The 24,694-nt window shown below is 37.9% G+C and overlaps 1 protein-coding gene across 1 annotated transcript in view; it reads right to left on the bottom strand.

The window, feature by feature from the left end:
• The window catches only part of zgc:103559, a 78,430-nt gene that overhangs the window by 15,557 nt on the left and 38,179 nt on the right, over positions 1–24,694 (bottom strand). The window contains exons 5-6 of the mRNA XM_039762399.1: positions 14,792–14,846; positions 5,843–5,936 (exon numbers count right to left, since the gene is read on the bottom strand). Of these exons, the coding sequence (XP_039618333.1) occupies positions 5,843–5,936; positions 14,792–14,846 (149 nt within the window). The remainder of the gene's footprint in view (positions 1–5,842; positions 5,937–14,791; positions 14,847–24,694) is intronic.

Raw genomic sequence — 24,694 nt, forward strand, 5'->3', positions numbered from 1 at the left:
CTCATGCAGCTTTCCCTTCAACGCCAAGGTGGCTCTTTTAGAAGTCATAATGGGAGACAGTTCTTAGAATTTCTTCTAGGTGATTTTATCCTTGCTTTGACTGTTACAAACACAACTGCATCTGCATTTAACTGTACTCTGTGGCATAGGATTATAAAAGAAACCAGCCTTAAACTTTATGCTTTAATACTGCATCTCCATGTTGAGATACAAAGAATAGTTGGGGTACAGCCAATAGTACCTTGTGCGTGCTCCCACATGCCTACATCAAAGACAAAGTTGGGGGGTGTGCAGACACCAATACACAGGAGAAACACAATTCATGATGGCGTAGACATTATGCACTGTGTCAGTTTGATGGAAAGAACAATAATGAGAGTGAGTTTACAAAGAATGATAGGGAAACTGGATAAAGTTGTAGAGTTACTGAACAGAGGTAGGGTACATCTCTCCTGACATGATGGAAAGGTAAAGATGCAACAGTACTTATTGAGAACAGTGGTATGTGAATTTAGGAACAGTTATGGCAAAGCTGGAGTTAGTGTACATGTAGCAAAAAAATGGGCAGACAAAATGGTGGAGGTGAACATGTGAATCAGTGTATTGTAATTAGTAAAATGGATTGCTGGCAGATGCCCCCATCATTTCCCTGAAGTGAAGAAGTAAAAGAGGAGTTCTGAGACAAGCTGATGGAGTATCTGGGGTGATTGTAATGGGTGGTGGCTTAAATGGACATGTTGGCTTACATTCAGATGGTTATGAGGAAGTCATTGGAGGCTTCAGCTTTGTTATAAGGAATGTTGAAGATGAGAGGATTCTGGAGTTTGGTAAGTTGATGGAAATGGTTGTGTGCAACACAATGTTTAAGAATAAGGAAAGCAAGCTAACGACATATGAATCTGCGCGGTGTAAGAAGTGTGACTGACTGTTGGTGACAAATGTTAATTGGGATATGTTGAAAATTGTGAAAACCATGCCTGAGAGAAAGTTATTCATCACAAAACTGCTTAATTGAAGGAGAGCTTTTAGTCAGAGGCATGAATAAAAAAAAAGAAAAAGTAAATCCCAACACTGAAACTCTGAAAGTTGAAGGAGGAGGGTAAGAAAAGTAACTCTGCTAAAACACTCTGTGATGCCCCATGTGCCAGCAGCCTTTGCACTGCCTGCTTTCCAAAATATCAATAGTCATGGCCAAGGATGGACCAGGGAAACAGGGTGAACAAGTAAGCCTTACTTAACAAACATAAATAACAGTTTATTCAAAACATTGAGAAAATAAAGTGCATTCCATACTGTTATCCATCCATCCATCCATTATCCAACCTGCTATATCCTAACTACAGGGTCACAGGGGTCTGCTGGATCCAATCCCAGCTAACACAGGGTGCAAAGCAGGAAACAAACCCCAGGCAGGGAACCAGCCCACCACAGCATACTGATATGCAAAACGTTATAGTTAAAAAGACAAATAAATAAACACATAAAATTGTGTCATAAAAAACAACAAAGTGTGAATATTCCAAATAATTCCAAATGGAGTGGTAGAACCACAAATGTTCTTCATTCTTCATCATTCTCAGTCCTTGTCAGAACCCATGGATATTCCACAGATGCTTCCCATCACATCCCTCAGATCCCCATTCTCAGCCTGTACCCACAGAACTGGAGTTGCCACCTCCTTTGGTCACCACAACTTCCTCGGCCATATTGGATGCCGCCACATCAGGACCTTTCTACGTTATCCGTGATATCTCTCTCCCTCTTATCAGTTTTGCCTTTTCAGCCCCACTACTGCCAAGAGCACAGACATCCATTGGAGCTCCTCCAGCCTTCTGCCCTGCACCCTGTAAACTGATCAGCAGTCTGGTGCTGCTCACCTCATCCTCCACCATTCACCTTTCCCTGAGTTGAAGATTGCTTTCTGTCATGGTTTCATTTTTGATTGTTTTTCTCCTTTTCTATATCCATTGTGCACTAACCCACTCCCTTTTACACACCCACAGCCAGTTCAACTGGACTATTGTGTAGCTGGCGCCCAGCAATCATGCTGGCATGGCATGCATGACATCATAATCTGGCATTTGCGTGCCACCGCATCAACATGAGCAATTCAGGATTAAACAAAACAATTCATATCTCCTACTTGTTTCATGACACACTGGTAGCAAGAGTGGATAAGGTTTCAGAATTATCAGGTGTCTGTGAATTGTTTGAAAATACTGAAGAGAATATTATAATTGATAGTAAGGATATTACGGACACCTTAATGGAATATATGGAGAGGTTGATGAATGAGGAAAATGAATAGGTTAATCATTTTCATTATGAGAAAACAGAATGAGTTGAACTGTAAGTTTTTCAAAAGTGGAGGTTGCAAAAGAGCTGAAAAAGATGAAGATAGTATTACAGCAGGCCCAATGAGTGTGATGTCAGAAATACAAAAAGGAGCAGACAGTCTGGATTTGAACATGACTGGATGTGAATGGAAGATTCCTGAAGATTAGAAAGAAGTGAGCTTATTCCATTATACAAAAGAAAAAGTGATCCACTGGAGTATGGGTCATATCAAGCATTTGAAACAGTTAGTGAAGGTGGTTGATAGGGTGCTTCAGAAAAGAAGCAGGTATCATGTAAAAGTTAACAAGATGCAATTTGGTTTCCTAGAAAGAGAGCAACATATGTCATCTTTGATCAGGCAAATGAGGAGGAGACAGAAGCTACATTATGTATTCATGATCCAGGTAAGGTGTTTGATAGGGTTTTGAAAGAAGTGGGGAAGTTATCTTGTCTGTGGTGAAGTAAATATATAAGAGAGCACGAACAGTGGTAAGGACATCAGATGGGCATAGTGAAAGATTTGAAGTGAATATGGCATTGCACTAGGGATCCATTTTGAGTCCATTACTTTTTGTTAAAGTGATAGGAGCTCATGATTCCTGAAGATCTCATATTGATGGCATTAAGTAAAGCAAAATTGAAGAGGATACTGAAATGGAAAACTAGTTTAGGAGTGAAAGGTCTCAAGATAAATGCTGGAAAGACTAACACAATGATGTAGGTGTAACAGCAGGAATTGTGGAAGAGATGGTTACATGAACACATGGTACATGTGTGGTAGAGATGTTGAATGTTAAAAGAATCTCCATCCAATACATGGGTTGTCTGACATGAGTTCTTAAAAGATGCAGTGGAATGGAGGGTAGTGTTCAGATAGCAAGTGCAAATTTTGCTTGTAGAAAGTGTGCAAGAGCAGTTCAGAATGCTGATGTGACGGTTTAAATTTACATATTGGCAAAGGAGTTGATTTGGGGAAAGTAGGCAAGTTTTGCTTTTTGTGCACATATCTACAGATATTTTGATTAAACCTATGCATTATTTATTAATTTATAGTTTTATATCTTAAATTAAGTGTGCTTCTGTTTTTTGTAAATAAAGAGCTTAAAATTCACACACACACTGGGAGGAACAGGGGAGCAAGTGTGGCCAGAGCGTTACTTCCCCCAGTACACTAGATGGCAAACCCTCTGGATTGCAGCGGTGCCTCGGACTCCCACAGGGCTTCATGGGAGTTGGAGTTTGGTGCAGTCCTGTTGGGATCTGCTAGGGGGTGCTGCAGCAGGAGCTGCTGAGCCCTTGTGGGCAGTTCTCCTGCCACACCCGGAAGTGCTGCCGGGGATAAGTAATCAAGCACCTGGAGCACTTCCGGGTGCCTTATAAAAGGAACCAGCAGCCACTACTCAGAGAGCCAGAGTCAGGAGGAGGAAAACTAAGCTTGACCCAAGAAGTAGAGAAGAAGGAAAAGAAACAGGAAGACTTATTGTTTGTGCATTGTGCTGTGTTTGGAATGTGTTGTTGTGCCTGTGGGAAATGGGGAAGGCGTTTCCCACAAGGAAAAAAAATAAAATAAAACATGTGTGCCTTGAACTTGTGTCCCACACTTTTCTGTGGCAGTGCCAGCCTGGGTGGACCACAGGGTCCATGACCAAAACTATAAATGGCAAGTTGCTCATGCTCAACTTTGTAATCAGTGTTGGCAGAACTGACTTTGTCTGCTTTTAGCACCAAAATGGAAAAACAAAGTCAGTAAAAATTAATGAAAGGGTCATATAAAGTATAATAAATTTGTAGAAGGTAAAACGCAAAGTTGGATGACTAACTACTGTACAAGACTGATTCATTCACTCACTAACAAAACATTGTTTCCCATTTAGCTAAAATACTCAAACTTAACAGGATGACACATTAGAAAAGAAAAGCTATTTTGATATAACAATATTTATAGGTAACCGCCCTCTCCCCCACTAGAAAAAATAAATACTCAAAAATCTCAAAAATGCTTTGACTGATTCGATTGGAATTTGGTGACATTGTAGATAAAGAAAACTAGCCAGCACATGTTTTTTTTATTTGTTGATGTTTGTCATTAATAATATTTCATCCACTGTGCTGACAGCAACTGCACAGAGAAATGGGGTGTGCCATTTTATGCAAATGAAGGCTATCTGCAGCAGTGAAGTGAAAGGAAGGAAGTTCTTCGAAAATGAAAGAAGATGTGTTTAGTAAGTGTCCATACATCCATTTTCTAACCCGCTGAATCCGAATACAGGGTCACGGGGGTCTGCTGGAGCCAATTCCAGCCAACACAGGGCACAAGGCAGGAACCAATCCTGGGCAGGGTGCCAACCCACCGCAGGTTTAGTAAGTGTTATAAAGCTAAAGTATTTGCTAGGCTCTGTGGCTGTGAGCGTAGTCAATTTTGTGCAACTGATCCAGTAAGAAAGGTTTTTAATACTATGTATATTAGCCCATGGTAAAAGAAAGATACAAATATTGTTTAAAGAAAAGTACTTAGTTATTTACATAGTATTTATGATATATGTGATTACCAAAAGAAATATAACTGAGGCCCAATGACTTGAAAAACACAGCTAGTAAACTATAAAATACAAAAATTCTCATTGACACTATAATGCACTGTGCATTTGCTATGTACACATGCATGCTATTCATACATTTCAAAACACAATTCTTTTGGTGAAGGATGCAAAGATCAACTCTAATGTTAATAGGATAAGTAATCCTTGGCATCTTCTTGGATAAGAAAATTCATTAGGATAGGGTTTGCCATCATTTATTAAATAACATAGAATATTCACATTTGGAGAGATTGTCAAATGAAAAGTGTTGTAAAGAATGTTGTAGGATAAAAAGTAAAAATTTGAAAAAAATACAAAAAAGTAAAAGCCAAGTACCGGGAATAAATGTCAATTCATCCATTTACCTAAAGTCAAGGACAGCGGACATTAATCCCATTAAGAAGAAGGAAAGGACTAACCCTGGCTGTGGCAGCTGTCCATCATACATTACAGTCTTAAACATAGCCAACTCACTTACAAAGGTTCAATTTAGTGCTGTCAATTTGATAAAGAATTAAACAATGTTCCTGTAATATACTTACCATAACATCAGTGTATAATTGTATCTACTCTGGCTCACCTACTCACATACATACACAAATAATCTGGAGGCCTGTCCCTCTGGTTCATATTTGCCCAAAGCTGTAATCCTATAAAAATCCAGAATGGCCGTGAAGTTTTTCTTTTTCTCTCCCCTCCATTGCCATCTGGCCTGAAGCATAACTTATTACATAACCTAATGTTTGTTCATTACTCTTTACTGTGCTGTACGTGAATAATTAGTATTTATGTGCTGATTACTCTTAATTGTGTAATTCTAGTTTTTCATAGTCTGTGAAGTGCTGTAATTTGCAAAAAAAGTTGGTTTGAAAGTATTGATGCTGTAGATTAAAGTTCTACAAATACATGTAACCTAAGTGTCTTACTGGTATTGTAGACAGAGCTGGCAGACCTGCTGAACAGCTTCCACTTCCATGTTTTCTGGCCTAGAATCCAAAAAGGTGGAATATTCACAAGGATCTGTAAAATAGCAAAATTATTATTTTGTTTTATCATACTATTATTGTAAGTTTTTTTAGCATATTTAGTTAACTAATAGGATACATTCATAAATAAATAAAATATTGTAAACTATGAAATAAAAATACAGCAAACAACTTATCTTCATTTAGTAAAATTAAAAAATCTACCTCTTTATCTATTATATGTCTACCTTTTGTGAACAGTTGCCTGGAAGACAATAGATTAACAGATGCCGGAGCTGAGACAGAAGGGTTATCCTGATATAAGTTATAACTGCCCTTGGCCCAGGGTGACCTGCCTCTGCGGGATACATCGTGTTTGTTACAAGATGCTATTTAGCACTCTCAATTACTTTTTTTGAAAGCTGGAGGAGTGTTGAAGACGTGTAAATAGTTTTATATGTGAATTTCAGACTTGAAAGAGATGTTGAAAATGAAATGATGGGGATGTCTAACAGAAAAACCATTGTGACTGCACTCCACTTGTACCTGCTTAGCTTGATAAACATTGTGCAGAACCTGTCATTATCAACATTCCATGGGTACATTTTTTGAGCAGAGTTAAAATTTCTACTGAGTATGGGATTTATATTCAGTTGACAGAAATAGGTATTAACAATTCATCTAAACAGTTTAAATGCAAAAGATACCATAACATAAGAGAAATCTCATGAGCACAGGCCATTCAGCCCAACAATATCTTGTCAATTTTTGTTTACATAACTTAAACTTAATATCATCTAGTTAAGTGTTCAACGTTCCCAAAGTAATACTACTTACCAAGATACTTAGTGTTTTTATTCAAAAAACATTTTAAGGCAACCTTCATAATGTAAACACGTCAATAATCCATCCATTATCCAACCCACTATATCCTAACTAAAGGGTCATGGTGGTCTGCTGGAGCCAATCCCAGCCAACACAGGGCGCAAGGCAGGAAACACACCCTGGGCAGGGCACCAGCCCACTACAGGGCATGCACACACACACACACCAAGGACAATCTAGAATTGTCAATTCACCTAACCTGCATGTCCTTGGACTGTGGGAGGAAACCGGAGCACCCGGTGGAAACCCACACAGACACAGGGAGAACATGCAAACTCCACGCAGGGAGGACCTGGGAAGCGAACACGGGTCTCCCAACTGTGAGGTAGCAGCGCTACCCACTGTGCCACCATGCCGCCCCCACATCAATAATGTTTCCTCTTATTGTCCTCCAAGTTACTACTATTATTAAATTGCTATAATCAGTCTGTAAGTGTGCTTATTGATTCAGACCCTAGATATAGCATTATAGAAATCTTAAGTTTTTTATTTCTGCAAGACAATCCTTACATTCTACATGTGCTGTAACACTCATACCTGATAAACTGGAGACTATGTGTAAAAATGGCCTGCGTATTTGACATAAGTTACAAGTGAAAGTAGGGTGAAATGACACCTTTTATTGGCTAACTAAAAGATTACAAATGCACGCTTTCGAGGCAGATAAGGCCCCTTCATCAGGAAAGCTTGCATTTGTAATCTATTTAGTTAGCCAATAAAAGGTGTCATTTCACCCTACTTTCTCCTGTATCAATCTATGCCTAACACGGTACAACACTCTACTGTGATAAGTTACAAGTGAATGAGATCCAAATGGAAGACACAGACTAACTTCTAACAGTGATACAAGATAAACACAAGGCATCTAGGCAAATGCAAGGCATAGCAGATAGAGCTTAATTTAGATCTTTACTGCAATTAAACTGAGAAATGGAATTTGGTGTTGAAGCAATGTATTACATCATTCTGTCTTAGCAAATTATGGAGTTCTCTACACTGCTTTAAACATTGCCTAAATTTGGCCAAGATTAGATTAATGGACATGAGAGAAATGCATACATATAACTGAAGGTCATTTGTCTAATATAAGTAACATACATGACTGCTAAGTTGCAAGTTAATATTAAGTTGTAAAAGCTGTAAGTGTCTATGAATTAGCATTTGGTTAAATAGGTGTGAAAGTTAGTTTTTGGGTCTGTAAAACCACTTTCAAGTAAATTTTGTTTGCAAATAAGTTATAAGTGAAGGTGAGTCAAAATAGCTGGAAAGTTGATCTGTTGTTGCATTGGACTACATCTATGAGAATGGGAATCCATGTGCATTGCTGGAAATGCTAATCTGACAACATTCAAATTAAGAGATCTAAATTCCAAACAGTACAGCCTTCACTGCCCTAAAGGTGCTTACACCTTGTTTCAAGATGGTAGAACACAAGAAGTTTGACAAACAAGAATAGACCATTCAGTCCATCTAGCTCATTTACTTAGTTAATACAGTAGCTAGGTTTTTCCAGACACTTTTTAAATGTTGTCAAGGTTTGGTTCTGATTCAACTGCATGGCACAGTAGTTTATTTTAGGTTTCCATAGCTCTTTGTGAAGCAAAGATGTGCTACCTGGCCAAAATCCTAAATACATTTACTATATATAAAAATATAGAAATGTAAATCTGCAGTATCCAATTTACTGTTGCATTTCAGACTTTTGAAGAAATGTATTAGGCTTCACACAGCCTCCTCAGCTCCACACTAAAGATGTTTAACTCCAAGCCTGATATTGTAGAATATGCTCTTTAAATCTGAGACGTACTTGGTTGTAGTGCTCTGCACAACTTCATGCGCTGCTTTGTCTCTTTTTTGTACCACGGTGACCCAAACTGCACATGATACTATAGCTTTGGTCTCATATATAGTTGGAACACATTCAACATGTAGTATTATAGCCAGGGTTTGTTCTCTGGCTTGCCTTTATTTAATTATTTGTTATCATTTGTTATTTATGAAGTATTGTTTTTCATGTGTGTTTTTTTGTGCTTTAATACAAATGTTAATATTTTTGTATGTAAATAATGATTACTTATTATGTAGTGTGTATTGCTGTGTCAAAGTTATATTTCTTGCATTTTGTGGGTGTAATACCACCATGGCATCACTACTGACAGACTAAGAGACAACTCTCATTGTGTATCTCCTAAATTCTTTTTAACGCCTGTTTTTTTTTTTTTTTAAACTGGACTAGATTCTGAAAAATTGTGTGTCTCTTGTTTTGGCTTCACTAGCAATGGTTTTTCAATTTCTCTTTTGATCTTTAAAAAATACTTTTTGATTCTCAGCTCTAGTGTCTCATAGTAATCTAACCTTGCCTCCCTTTTTATGCTTGTCTCACATTTTAAACATGATGAGGTAAGCTGATTTCCGAATCAAAGGTCAGCACTAGCCGAATCAAAATGTAGGTCCCAGAGCACTGATCTTTCACTCAGTTTTTCCTGGTCATATGGAATAGCCACAGTCTTCAACCATTTTGTGACCACTTTTGACTTTTAAATGTCAGAGCTGTCGAAATGCAATCTTTACTCAAAGGTGCTCCTGTAAAATATATTTAACTGGCAATATTTATCTGCCTTTATCAAGTTCTCTAAGACTTTCCACCATTCCATCAGTATTTTTGAGAAATCATGACATGTAAGGTAAAAAGGCCTCTCATTTGAACTGGAATAAATAAGTTGGCTACAGTATAAATGGTGATAAGATTCAGGCATTCGCAAGCAATAAAATGGAAGTGCTGTTATGGTTTCATTGAATGGCAACTATCTGGAAACTGGAACTGTGATAAAGGTCTTTCAGTGTCATTTACTGAAAAAAGGTGGATGGCATTTACTGAAAACAGTCAGATGATATGAATTGCCCAGTTGGGTTGTAAGTGTGTTGGCTGGGATTGGCTCCAACAGACCCCGTGACCCTGTGTTAGGATATAGCGGGTTGGAAGTTGAAGCTGAAGATATTTCAGTCTACATCTTGGTATTTTACAATATGTGACTCAAAGCGTTTTAGAGAGAGATACCTTTAAATCATTCACCAACTGCTTCTAGACATTCACAACAGCTTCATATAGAATAATATCCATCCATTTACCAACCCGTTGAATCCGAACACAGGGGTCTGCTGGAGCCAATCCCAGCCAACACAGGGCGCAAGGCAGGAACCAATCCCAGGCAGAGCGTCAGTCCACCTAACCTGCATGTCTTTGGACTGTGGGAGGAAACTGGAGTACCCGCAGGAAACCCATGCAGACACAGGGAGAACATGCAAACTCCACGCACGGAGGACCCGGGAAGTGAACCCAGGTCTCCTAACTGCGCGGCAGCAGCGCTACCACTGCGCCACCATGCCGCCCCATAGAATAATATAACAATGCAAAACAACAACACAGTCTATGAAAGAAAAGGCTAATCCACAGTATGGAGAAATGTGACTTCAGAAATCAGGTAAATGGAATTTATTGATTGCACTCATCTTAAAGACTCTAATTAGTGCAGTAAATGCAGTATTTGAAAATCTCTAAACCAATCTTTCGGCTACGGTACTCAAATTTATATCACTGTGAATGTCATCCTCATAGGTGCAATGTTCAAAGGCCAGCTAAGTATAAGCTTACTTTAGAGTTTGTGTTGTATCATTTTTTTGCTTTTTTCCTGTTTGTTGGAGTTACAGTCTCCTGTGTTCTAGGGTGTCAGTTCCTGAAAGCAAGACTAGTGTGAAATCCAGTTAAAATTAAGTTGGGACTCACAAATGTCAGGCTAATTCTGGATTTAGCCACACTTGTGTTTCTGGAACAGATAAAGCCAGAATTATGTGATCTGTGAGGACAGAAATGCAGATAACTCGCTAATGCTGCTTTTTGGAATGGACGTGGGATTTGTCTGCTCCAGAAAGAAAGATGGTTGCTGGGGCAACCAATGCCTTGAAACTAAAATGCAAAAGTGCAAGTTTAACATGAAGAATTAATGCTTTGCAGCCTCAAAAATTAAGGAGCAGAGCATTCAATCATAAGATTACAGACTGGCTGTAAATGTTCTGTTACAAATGCTGATATCACCTGCATTACTTAAGAAGCAGAAAAAGCAAATTAAATTTAAAAATGGCATGCCATTTCCTGAACAAACAATTGACGGAAGCACAGCTCCTTTGCCAAATTCTGTCAAGAGAAACATATCCAGACAAGAGAGACAAAAGAGGTGAGACTGCAACCAGATAAGAGAAACATAACCAGACATTCTGGCATGCCCAGAGAAGTGTCTGCATGAATGTTGCCATTTTACATTCCCAACGTTTATTTTAAAATACTAAGGGGCTTTGCCCCCTGCTCGCTTCACTTGCCCACCCCCTCCCATCCCTCCCCCCGGGCATGCTACACTCCAGCCACTTCGCATCTCTGCTGCTCGTGTTGTCAGGGGGGCGGGGGGCCTACTGAACGCACACTGAAGAGATGCGGTCTGATCAGCTGCTGTCTTTCTACTACTGCTGGCTTGCTGCATGTTCTGCTTGTCGTGCTGCATGTTGATCATTTAAAAGCCTGTACAGTAGTTGTCCTTTTGTCTCACTGCCTCGTCTTGCGTGATGTTAAAGTGGCTCTCGTGGGATGTCAAATTGTCTTCTGAGAAGATCATGCATCGTCTCCTTCCAAGCCTTCCAAAATTTTTTTTTACAATAGAGAGACAGCTTTCTCCACAACATTCAAGATGTCACACTGTGGCGTACGGCCAGGGCCCTTGCCCGGCCAGGGTGCCTCTACTCTGGAAGGACTGGGGGATGAAGCATATCCAGGGCATTACCTCCCACAGAGCACTAGGTGGTAGCCTCCCTGGAGTTGCAGCGGTGCCTCAAACTCCCGTAGTTTGGTGCAGCCCTGTTGGGTTCCTTGGACGTTGTCAGGGGGTGCTACAGTTGCTGCTGAGCCCTTGATTGCAGTACTTCCGCCACACCAGAAAGTAGACCAACGTGCACCTGGAGCACTTCTGGGTGCCTCATAAAAGGAGCCAGCAGCCACTACTCCAGGAGGGAGAACACAAAGCTTGCCAGAGGAGTGGAGGAAAAGAGAGAGAGAAAGAAGAGAAGGAAAAAGGAAGAAACAGAATTGCATTGTTGTTGTACTTAACTGTGCTGTACAGGTGGGAAACGGGGGAAGGCATTTCCAATGGGAAAACAAAGAAAAAATAATAAATGTGCCCTGAACTTGTGTACTGCATCTGTCTGGTCTGTCTGTCAGTTTGGGGTTTGGGTTGGTGCGCCTTCTGTAGGTCACACACACATATCAGAAACACACCCACATACACACACATAGACTGAAATAAATACCCACCGGCAAACATGAATTTAAAAGTTACAGGTAAGGCAATTGAATTTAAACATCTGCGGAATGTCTGGGTAATAATGACTGATAGCAGACTTGCCAAGCTCCTCTCCTTAATCCCTTCTGCGAAGCCCCTCACCTTTTAAAGTAAAAACCTGTGAAGACTCCCCTCTTCTGAAAAAAACTAACATGCTTATTCATGCAGTTTCAGTTTTGGGGTTCTTTAATTGAATAAGGCAATGATATTACTTGTGTATTGTAATATAGTTAATTTGGACAATGGCTTTTACTATTGACAAAAGCACTTATCAAACAATTTTTGAGTTCCCGTTTTCCCTCTTGCTTTTGCTTATTTAGGTAGCTTGCTGTATGGCAATTGTAGACATACTATTCCTGGCAGATGTTTACTCTATTTAATTTCATCCATTGTAAATTGCTGGGGATAAATACCACATGTTGAGGCCAAATATCCATGGTGTCAGGTTTGTGTAGGGTAAGCTACAATTCAAAGAATCTCCTATCAAATTCTCTCAAACTGAGCTTTTCACATATTCAGACTGATCAAATTTAATCATTAATTTATCTTTTGTTTTGTTTGCTGGCAAGTTATAATTATTTGTTGGGATCCAAGCTGACTGGCAGCAGCTAATGATGTCATAGGATGTAGTCACATGATCTTGGAGGCCAATTTGGGAAGGATGGCCAGTGCCTGTGATCTATTATAGAAAAGCCGTATTATGTTCATAACAGTTAGTTGACTAAATATTTTGAAATACATTTTCCATCAGCACTTGAGTATTTTTGAACATTATTTTCCTTGTATTTTTAGCAGTATTTTATATGTGTTTTGTACTATTTCCATCCATCCATTATACAACCCACTATATCCCAACCACAGGGTCACAGGGGTCCGCCGGAGCCAATCCCAGTGAACACAGGGCGCAAGGCAGGAAACAAACCCCGGGCAGGGTGACAGCCCACTGCAGGGACTTCAGTACTATTTGCCTTTTTAAAATTGTTTGAGTATTATTGCAGGTGCCCTGCTGAATGTGCAGAATCAGAGGTTGACACAAGCTCCTACAAAATCTAGATAGTTGTGATATTTAGTTTCTTTTATCAAGCAAGTGATTTTGAATAACAGTATTTTTAAAGCTGTTGCTGTCTTTAGTTTTTTTGTCTGTACATCACTGCTAAAACCTCAGAATGTTTAAACAAACTTTTTTTGTTCTTCTTTTTACAAGTTAGTTGGTCATGACATTAGTTTGTCCAATTAGGCTTCCACAACAGTTTAATTCCTGCAGTGTATTTGGTTCTAATTGAGACTTATAGCCAGGCTCTCGTTTTTGCACTAAAGCATCTCAGCAGTATATTTTTTGTACCCTTAAAGGAAGGAATTGGAATAATTCTGAGTTAACAGGGGAAGAAAATACCTTTTGGCAGCCACATGCTGTCTGACTAAAAGAAGTACTATTTAAAGTCTCAAAAAGACTCTTGCTATATTAGATTATGTTATGGTACCAGATCACCAACCACGTCAGATCATCTAAGATAGACATCAAGAACTGAGAGATGACCGTAATGGCTCCAGTCTGCCAAATGCAAAATTAGTTTTTAAGTTTAGAGTTTCCACTGACTCACTGCTTCAACTCATTAGGTATCCTCTTGCTATTCCAGTAGTTGCACACATATGCGTCTTTACAAAGCACACTGCCTCACAAGCCTTCACCCTATGATAACTAAAAAATTCTTATTGACTCACATAAGAAATCTGTATATACTTATAGAACATACATTAATTATTACCAGCAGCTTTATAGACATGTGCAGCAGACATTCACCTTACCAGATGCTGCCATAAATGAAAGAATTAGAAAGGAGATAAGAAAAATTAAGAAAAGTCAGAGGCAGCAAAACTCAGAATGGACACAAGATTCTGCTAAAGTAATCAAGGTACAGCAAATTTACTACTACTTTTCAGACTGATCTGTACACTGTGGTATAAAAAAGAGACATGTTCTATAGTGAAAGACAGAAAAAGAAGTACATCACATGTTTATGTGGTTAATCAGTTGGTACCAAATGCATTTGAATAAGCAATCTAAAATTCCAGATGCAGCATCCTGGGCATAACCAAACAAACTATGAGAGGCTGCAATTGTGCACTCAACAACGGCAGCTTTGACTCTAACAAGTCAGGAGATGTTCAGATCAGCTGAAAGGCAGACAGCAGTAATAAATGATCAGATACAATCCCCTTCTTATCTCTATGTTAGGGCTTTCCACTCCTAGGCATAAGTTTTGTTTCTTTTGATATGGTATATGCATGGTTACCTATGATGTCATTAGTAGAAGGAGTAAATTTAATTCAGGAAGCAGACTTCATGTACTGTGAATGTATGCAATTGTAAATAAGCTATGGTGAGGATTAAATTAAGGAACTAAAATCTGAAGATGAAGAGGTGTGTAGCACTGGAGACACCTGCAGGTACAGAGAGATAAGAGACAGTTAAGCAGAAATGGAAATGGAAGTGTACAGTATTTTGTTGTTCAAAAAGTAGTAAGGTCTGTTCAAGTTGCTTACAACATGACTATGTGTGCTTTTATTGCCTGATACAGTATATGCTCCAAAAATGCCTTTTTAGTTAGGTTTTTAAAGTTTTGAATAAATCAGGACACACCTGCTTTGCTCTTCCCAGTCTGTTTTAGATCTTCAAGCTCCATCTCTGCATGGAACTACAAAGGAAAAGCAAAGACATCTTACTCATCTGTACTAGTGTTTTGTAAACTTTATAGATTTCTACAGAGTTGTTCTGTTGTTTTTCCAACATACACTCATCAGTTTTTGCTCCTGTCTCTGAACAAAATGCTACTTTGTGGCACTTCAAACTTTTAAATATACAGAAAAAGGTAATATACTTCCCTTTATCTTCTGAATGTCCATTGTCAAATACAGGATCAGGCGTGGAAGTGTTTCCTGACTGAACCATGTGAAACATTAAAACCTACTCTGGACAGGATGTTAGTCGATGGCAGGGCACTCACACTTTCTGAGAATGGACCAATTTAGACATACAGGTCAACAAAACTTGCATATTTTAGGATGTTGTAAGAAAGTGCAAAATCTATGCCGACCATGTCCAGACTGGAAACTAAGGTAATTAAAGACCATTAATCTATTATAATTTATGATTAAATTATGAAAAAAATCAAATAAAAAAAATTAATGTCTGTGACAGTTATTCATGTCCATCCATCCATTATTCAACCCACTTAATCCTAACTACAGGGTCACGGGGGTCTGCTGGAACCAATCCCAGCCAACATAGGGCGCAAGGCAGGGCACAGACCCACACACCAAGCACACACTAGGGACAATTTAGAATCACCAATCCACCTAACCTGCATGTCTTTGGACTGTGGGAGGAAACCCACGCAGACACGGGGAGAACATGCAAACTCCACACAGGGGGGACCTGGGAAGTAAACCCAGGTCTCCTAACTGCGAAGCAGCAGTGCTACCGCTGCACCACCATACCGCCCATGATTAATGTCTCATTTTAAAATTAATAAAACATTTCTAAAATCCTATATACTGTAAGAGACATCTATCCATCCATTTCATTTTCAAACGATGCTTTACCTATTCAAATTTGCACACAGATTAAATCATCTAGACTACAAGGAACAAAGGTATACAGAAACTGGCATTGGTACATTACTAATATATACAGTGCCTACCAAAATATTCACCTAAAAAGTATCAATCTACAGAAAGAGTCTCTAATGTCAAAGTGAATACACATCTCTGCAAATTGGTTTAAATTAATTACAAATATAAAAGAAAATAAATTAAAAGAATCTCTTCTGTCAATCAGTGTCAAAAAAGATAAATGAAGTCCATTTTAATTCAATGCTTTACAACAATAAAATGTGAAAACATTGAAGGGGTGAATACTGCTAATAGTAACCGTACACATTTTTGAATATTCAATTAATTGCTTAAACCATGGAAAGAAACTATAAACTCACATATAACAGAAAAGAACATAAAAAATTGCTCACCATCAAGAAATTAAACTTGTTTTAAGCATTATGAAATCAGAAAGATAAGCAGTCTCTGCCAGCTGCTGAGGACTCAGGCAGAATGCAAAACTCTTAGTTAAAAGCCTTCCCCTTTAGTTCACAATGTCTTTAGTGTTTTTGAGTGAAGTGAAAGCTGCGCTCTCTTAAATAGTGTATTTGTTAAAACAAAAGAGCTGGAGTACACCCAGCTCTCACTGGCCCAAGTGCCCTTTTCTCCCATTAGGATCTAATTGATTGTTTCTGAGCACAAAGAACATCTTTAGACTTGTGAGTTAACTAGGATGTAACTAGTCCAAAAATTAGATCTGGTCACTTAATGAAAGCTGGTATGGTAAAATGTTTTAAAGAACCACTATTTTCTATAATGAAACAGTAAACAAGTGTTATTGTTGCAAAAGTTACACCCAGAATAATGTCAAAAGACCAAAAAGCACACACATAACCATTACACTCAAATAATTAAATATAAGGGAAGTATGAACTGAAAATGAAAAAAATGTCACAAACGAACAAAAATGAAACAAATAAAGCACAGCTTATCTGTGTTGTGACTGCATTACTATTTAATGTTTTCTGTGTGTCTTAACTTTTTCTTCCTGTTCCTGATGGTGCAAAGCTATTTTTTAAATATCAGTACTTTAAGTCATTTTCAGTATTGTTTTTTTTTTATGTACATCACCGTTTTGTAATCCCATTGCTAAGATGCAAGCTCCAGTTGCTGGCGTGTCCCTGAATGTTGCATCAGATGATGCCATCGAAGTTATAATATAAAAACAGATGCCACAGAGACTTTCCTGTTCGAGTTTGTGGATACTATGGTGACTGCAAAAGTTCCTTATCATTTTTCTGGCAATTGACTTCAGTTCTTTGACTTTAATTTTTGAATTCTCCTTTAGGCAAAAGCAAATATACTGTAGATTTATGTAGTTTTGGCCTTTGCTTTGCTTATCAACATTTAATTTCCTGGTTTTTGTGTTTTGTTCTTACACACCTGTGTGGTTAACTAAATAGAGTTTGTCCTTTTACAGGTCTAACTGTACTTCACCCCAGCCAGAGACAAGTACTGTTTTTTTCCCAATTAGGATCTAGTATATTGTTTCTGAGCAGAAATGTACATGTCCCTTCTATTTTAAGAAACAGAGAAAATTCAGTAATGAGCAATTGGACTTGTTAAAGCTATGTAGGCTATTTACAATATAATAAAAAAAAGAATGATAATTATAATTATTGCTACATCAAGCTAAAAAGGTATTAAGAAATATTTGTGCTTTGGCCATGTTGGTTTTAAATGTTATGATTCACTTTACTTATAAATCCAGTTTTTGTAGTTGGATTTTTGCAGTAATCAGCCATTCCCCACATTTAAAAAGTATTAAGAGATTTTAAAAATAACTTTTGTTTACAGAAAACAGGACTTTTTGCCTATCAACTCTGCCTATCATCTGACATTAAAATGAAAGGACTGATTTCAGCAGTACTACTCAAACTCAGATGGATCAGGTCAACTGAAGAACAGTTCCCAAACAAAGGTTGGTACATTAAAAAAGTAAATTGTTAATTTTGTGTTCTTAACTTCACTTGCTAAAAATCAGTTTCAAAATGCCTGTATCAACACTCAAGCTCAATACATTGAAGGCCAGAGTCAGGAATTTATGTTAGCAAGAATGGCTATCTGGGGCCTCAAGTATAAAACATGTTTACACTTGGAAATGTATGCAAACCATTCTTACATAAAAATCAGGATTTATAAAACATAAACTTAATATGAAAATTAGCTTAATATAATTGCAAATGTAGGCCATCTGTGAGCCCTGTCTAGACTTTTTTGGTGTTGGCAAATTAGCGATTCCAGACAGAACAACAATGAAGTTAACAGAGAATCTCATTTTGTTGTGTATATCAATGATGCATCAGTCACATTCCAATATTCGTGAACTATTTTTGTCACTGTTAACAAAAATATTCTCTCAATACAGCTGTCTTCATTATTGGTATTAACATCTAAAGCATACTCTTATTGTTAATGGCCTAAGTGTGTAGTCTGTCTATAAAAAGTGTATGCTGTGTTTTTTATTGATTTTAATTAAAAACAGATAACATTCCTTACAGTCAAGTCAAATTTAACAAATCAAAGCAAACTTCGATACTCACCCAAGAGAAATAGAGAGAAGCCTGCAACCGAAGCTACTCTATAAAAAAGGCAGCTAGAAAAGAAAGTTATTCTCTTCCCCAAAATGGAAGGTTATTCTAAAATGTTACTGATTAGATTCTGACATATTTTTGAAAGGTTTGAATGGATCTTTTAAGTGAGAATTAGATTTTTTCTAATTTCAAGTAGAACATTGGTTACCCACTTAAGAGTGCTGGTGGAATTCTTTCAGTTCAGAAAGATAAGTCTACATGCTAGTTGTATAGCAAAGGAAATTACAGTTTGTTTGTCCTTCACTTTAAGACCATCTGGGAGTACACTGAACACAGCTGTTAATGGATTAGGAGTGACTGTGACACTGAGGCTGTCTGATAGGCATGCAAAAATTTTTCTCCAAAACATGTGGCCCAGTGAGGCTGGAGCTCGATTGCAACATTCACAGGTTGAATCTTGCCCTGGAAACATTTTGGGCAATTTTAAACAAGATAAATGCACTCAATAAAATATTTTAAGTCGAATGACTGAATGCTTTGCACATATAGCAAATAGCACTGTTTTTTCATATGAGCAATTTCTTTCATTCTTTGTCAGTAAAATTGATAAATTTTGCGGTGGTATTGTTCCAACTGACTATGAACTTCCTACTGTTAATCACGCTATTGTATTTGAATTTTTTGATCCTGTCTCACTTTCACAGCTAAAAAGAACTATTGACACCCTTAAACGAGCTCCCATTCCTCTTGATATTGTACCACCATGCCTCTTAGTAGAAGCCTTTGATGTTTTGGACCCATCTTTACTAGCCATTATCAATGATTCTATTAGTTTGGGGGTTGTGCCATCATTTTTTAAACATGCTGCAGTGCGTCCTGGTCTAAAAAAGGCAGAATTAGATCTTGGAGTTTTAGCCAATTTTCGCCCGATTTTCCCAACTGACATTTCTGGCTAAAATATTAGAATTAATTATTTATAATCAATTGGTTGATCCCCTTTACTACAATAATTTATTTGAGATCTACCAATCTGGCTTTAGGTGTTATCATGGTGTTGAGACAGTCCTCTTTAAAGTATTCAATGACATCTCTATTATCATTGACTCAGGTGGGGCTGCAGTCCTTGCCCTCCTGGACCTGACTGCTGCCTTTGACATTATTGACTATGAGATATTGCTGTTGCGGCTTGAACATCTTGTTGGGCTTAAAGGGGCTGCTCTTAACTGGTTCAGGTCATATCTAACTGGTAGACACTTTTCAGTGACTTTAAATTCCTCTTTTTCGTCTACTGCTCCTCTTAAATGTAGTGTTCCTCAGGGATCCATTTTGGGTCCTATCTGTTTCTCTATATACCTATTAGAGCTATTTTTAGGAAATTTAACATTTCTTTTCACTGCTATGCTGATGATACACAGGTTTATATTTCCGTCTGCAACTCTGCAATAAATCAACTGCACAACTGTCTTTCTGAACTGAGATCCTGGATGGCTAATAATTTTCTTGATCTGAATCAAAATAACTGAGATTACTGCATCTTGCTGTATTCTGGATTTAGCAAATCCCCGATGCACAGGTTGCAGTTGGTCCAGAATGCTGCCGCTCACTTTCTGGTTGGGGCAAGAAAGTATGACCCTGTTTCTCCAATATTAGCTTCTTTACACTGGCAGCCTGTCAGTTTTCAAATTTATTTTAAAATTTTGTTGCTAGTTTTTAAATCTTTACATGGGCTTGCTCCTGCCTATTTATCCGAATTGTGTGTTTTACACCAGCCATCCAGAGTGCTTAGATCTTTTGGTCAGTTGTTGTCCCTCGTACCAAATGTAAAACCAAGGGAGACAGGCCCTTTGCAGCTGCTGCTCCTCGCCTCTGGAACTCTTTACCTCATCACATAAAGGAATCGTCTACAATTGAACTGTTCAAAACAAGACTAAAGACTCATTTCTATTTACTTGCTTTCCATGACCTTCAGTAATACTGATGGTTTCCTCATTGTGATTATGTAACATTTACTTCTATTTATTATTTATTTTATTAATGTTCATTTATTTTATTTCTAGTTATGTTTTTTTTTAGGGTGGAAGGTGGAAAAAGGTGGTTGTTATGTAGAGGAGCAACAGATAAAAGCTTTTCTGTCTTAAAGTGCTTCTTACATTGGTTCCATATTCTAAGAGAATGAAGGGTAATTGCATTTTAGTGTAATGACAATATTTAGTATTAATTGGGGCACAGATCAAGTAATATTAAGAAATACTGCAAGATTTTATTTCTATTGCAGACCAGGCTTCTGGATATTCATCAATTTGTGTCGATGTCCAGGTTTTTATAGCTTGTATATTTGCTACCCAGTAATAAAATTGAAAGTAGGGTAGTGTCATGTCCCCTTCTACTTTAGGTAATTGTAGAGTTGTGCTTTGGATGTGTGGATGTTTCAAAATCCAAATAAATGAAGTTATGAATGAGTCTAATTTTGAAAAAAGTGATTTCTTAATGTATATGGGGATGCTTTGAAATAGGAAAAGCAGCTTGGGAAGAATGGTCATCTTTATGATGTTGATTCTCCCTGCTAACATAAGGTGGATGGGTAGGCCATCTAGTCACGTCTTGTTTATTTTTTTCCATGCAGAGAGTAAAATTTTGTTGAAAAAGAGCCTTATATTTACTTGTAATATTTACCCTTAGATATTTAAACTGATCTGCTAAAATAAATGGGAAGGTGTCCAGTCCGCTACTACGTGCTAGAGAATTCAGTGGAAAAAGCACACTTTTATTCAAATTAATTGTAGGCCTAGATATCTTTTGAAAATCTGCTAATGCTTCTGGCACTGAATTTGTGTGTTTTTTGACAAAACAGGCAATGATAATATTAGCTCTTTTGGAGGATATAACCAGTGGCAGACTACACAAATAGGAAGTTTTCAGAAATCACAATGATTTTTTGGCTTATGATGATGACTGGGTTATATCCTGATTTACACTTCTTAGATCCATTGTCTTGTAGTTGTGTACTGAATTGGAACCTACAATACAGAGGCCCGTGTTTTCAGTGACCCATGTCATATCATCTGTATGGGACTGTATAATTAAAATGTTACCCATACATATCTACAGTAGTTTTCTTACAGAGAGGGTGAACAAGCTGAGATCACAAGGCGATTTACAGTGAATGCTGATTTCACTAAGGTAATCAGGGTGATTGACTGCATACATGTTGCAATAAAGGGAACATCAAAGAATGCTATATAACTAATATATGATGGTCAAATATGTTTGACTAATGTTGTTGAGAGATGGTCTAGCTGAATCCACGATTGTCATATTTTATCAAATTACTGAGAAGCAGACTTCAAGGTCATGCTGTGTGTGATGTTTGCATTTTTGGTAAAGAAGCCTAATTGACCAGATTGCAATTAAGAGTACTACATTACAAACAACCTGCATAACCTTTCTTTCAGATGCTATTCAGTACATCACAAGAGGGGAGCTATGAAAGGCACTCCAGCATATGATTATTGATAGAACAGACCATTGGTTTTTCAAAAAGTAAATGGTGGTTTTTGAACTCATTGGGCTGCACACTGCTGTTCAGTCCCACAAAAGTTTGCTACATTTTTATGGCTTGTACAGTACTACAGAATGTAGCACAGAAACATGGACTACCTCTGTCACGTAAGATAGGCCAAGATGAGTACATGAATGATCCAGACCCTATCCCTCATGACATCAACACAATGGCAATTCAAAGACATTTGGAGGTCATATGTCAAATTTAAGCAGACTTGTATGTGTTGCAACATTGACATTTACTTAACAAAATGAATTTATTTATTTTATATGTTCAGTAAGAATGCTCCCAATATCTTGCAGCCCTACAAATACAGCCTGCACCAATACACTCTGTGTTTGAAACAAGCTATTAATGCCTGAATTAATTTTTTTTGCATCTACAACACCTCCTTGGTCAACACTTGTTTTGTGGGCCCCATGACATTGGTCGTGGTCTTGGCGCTGCGTGATGGTGTATTGCTCTCAAATTAGCTGCTGTCACTTGCTTCAACTCATGGCTTTTTTTTTTATTTGTGATTACTGCAGAGACACCAGGAAAAAAATGTTTGTGGTTCTCCACTTCAGTCAATAATATCTTAAATTTATATTCACTGAAGTTTCATTTTCTGAGTTCTCCTGTAATTTATGGTAAAGATGTAATTTAGGAACATGGTCAAATTAATATGATGATTAGATCACATATATTCAAAAAAGGTATTTTTAAGCCATACATGGTTACTGGAAGGAGGTGACAGGTAGTGCATAAAAGCATGTGCATACACACATAGTTTTAAATTGATTTAAGATTTATAAAGGAACATGATGTGATATTATAAATTTTTTCAAGCCTAAGTAAAATTTTAATATGGAATTTAAGCAAAGTTTTATGCAAGAACCCCCTGATCTTCTGTTTGAATCAGTGCAAAAAGATAACCCAAAGTTTAACAATGCTTAAAAAGCAAAAGGATATAGATTTTGATGTTAATAACAAATTTTAATACATGTAGTATATATAAATCTTTTTACATTGTACCACAGACTTCTATCCATCCATCCATTTTCCAACCCATTGAATCTGAACACAGGGGTCTGCTGGAGCCAATCCCAGCCAACACAGGGCAGGAACCAATCTCAGGCAGGGTGCCAACCCACCACAGTACACACACACCCACTAGGGACAATTTAGAATCACCAATCCTGCATATCTTTGGGAGGAAACCCACGCAGACACAGGGAGAACATGCAAACTCCACGCAGGGAGGACCTGGGAAGTGAACCCGGGTTTCCTAACTGCGAGGCAGCAGCACTCCTACTACGCCACCGTGCCGCCCCTTGTACCACAGAGTTCTGGATAATAATTTTACCTTACCTTGTTGAAAGTCTGATGTACACAGAAAAATGGTTCAATATAACGTAGAACCAGATGATCAGTACTTTTAGCTTCCTCAATAATTGACTTACAACAGCCACTTTATGGAGGATAATAACATCTTTCAATTGATGTGCTAGTATGTGAACTCTAGCTTTCCTCCAAAGCCATTTTTACTTATGTCACACATGTGCAAGTAGGAGGAAGCTGAGCAGGCCAAGTCAAAGTAATTACCTGCCAGGCCAGGGGGTGGCAGGGGGTAATAATCCTACTTCAGTTATCTCTGCAGGCCAGATACGGGAAAACCTACCAGATGCACCACGAATGATGTCACTTTCATTCCGAGAGCCATGGATGATGTCAGTTCCGGTGGCATGGATGATGTCACTTCCGGTTCCGGCACCTCAGACGAGGTCATTTCCAGTTCCGGCGCCACGGACGAGGTCACTTCCTGTTCTGGCCACGGACAACATCACTTCTAGTTTTGGCCTTTAAAGCTGCCATCATTTCAACATCCAGTTAGCTCAGTTCAGGACTCAAAACAATGCACATGAGTGCTATTTCAAAATCTTTTTGCAGCCAAGGACAATGCATGGGTGGTTGCTCCAAACCCTTGTGTGTGTGTGTCGAGGCTGTTCATTTCACACTTAATACGGGATCGGAAAACTCATATAATTGTTAAGTGTTTTACCCCTTGACTGCCCTGGGGGTAACTAACCAGCTCTTGTCTGGATTACATGTCCTTCTCTCTTATACTAATGGTCTTTTCTAATGTATATCCAGTGTATCTAGAAACAATGTTGGGACCACCACTTCCTGGCATTCTCTTTCTGATTGCCCTGGTCGGATGACATAATTCATCCCTTCTGTCTTACTCATTTTCTTTGGTTCTTGATTTATTTTGTCTCTGTCCTCTGTTACCCATGCTCATGTGCAATTCTACTTTATTGTGTCATCCACCAACAATGCTTTTCAAGTAACTGAAAAACTACATTGAAATTAATTTATTTAGTGCTAGAAGTTAGAACTACAGTAAACTAATCTTACTTTAGTAGGCAGTAAATGGTAAGACATCACCTAACCTTTCTGTTCCAAAAACCAAAGGAACAATATACAAACATTAGTTACTATCTTTACTAAAGTTTTAATTAACTATAATGTAATTATAACTTTTACTGGGCACTACTATAATCAATTCCAAGTGATCTATAGACTAAGATAATCACATCTACATTTTTAATCTTGTTTTTCTTTATCTTAAATTGCTGTTTCATGTAAAATAAACATTTTCCTCTTAGGCACAGTGAAATATATTATATAAAAATGATTGATTGATTGATTGATTGGTACTGAGACATCTCTTGTGCGCTGAAATAACAACTTTAATACTTAAGTTATTGCAATGATTTGGTACCCAGTGGAATGGTTGCTGCTTTATGCTTAA

The sequence above is a fragment of the Polypterus senegalus genome, chromosome 1 (assembly GCF_016835505.1).
Source record: "Polypterus senegalus isolate Bchr_013 chromosome 1, ASM1683550v1, whole genome shotgun sequence".
Classification (NCBI taxonomy): domain Eukaryota; kingdom Metazoa; phylum Chordata; class Cladistia; order Polypteriformes; family Polypteridae; genus Polypterus; species Polypterus senegalus.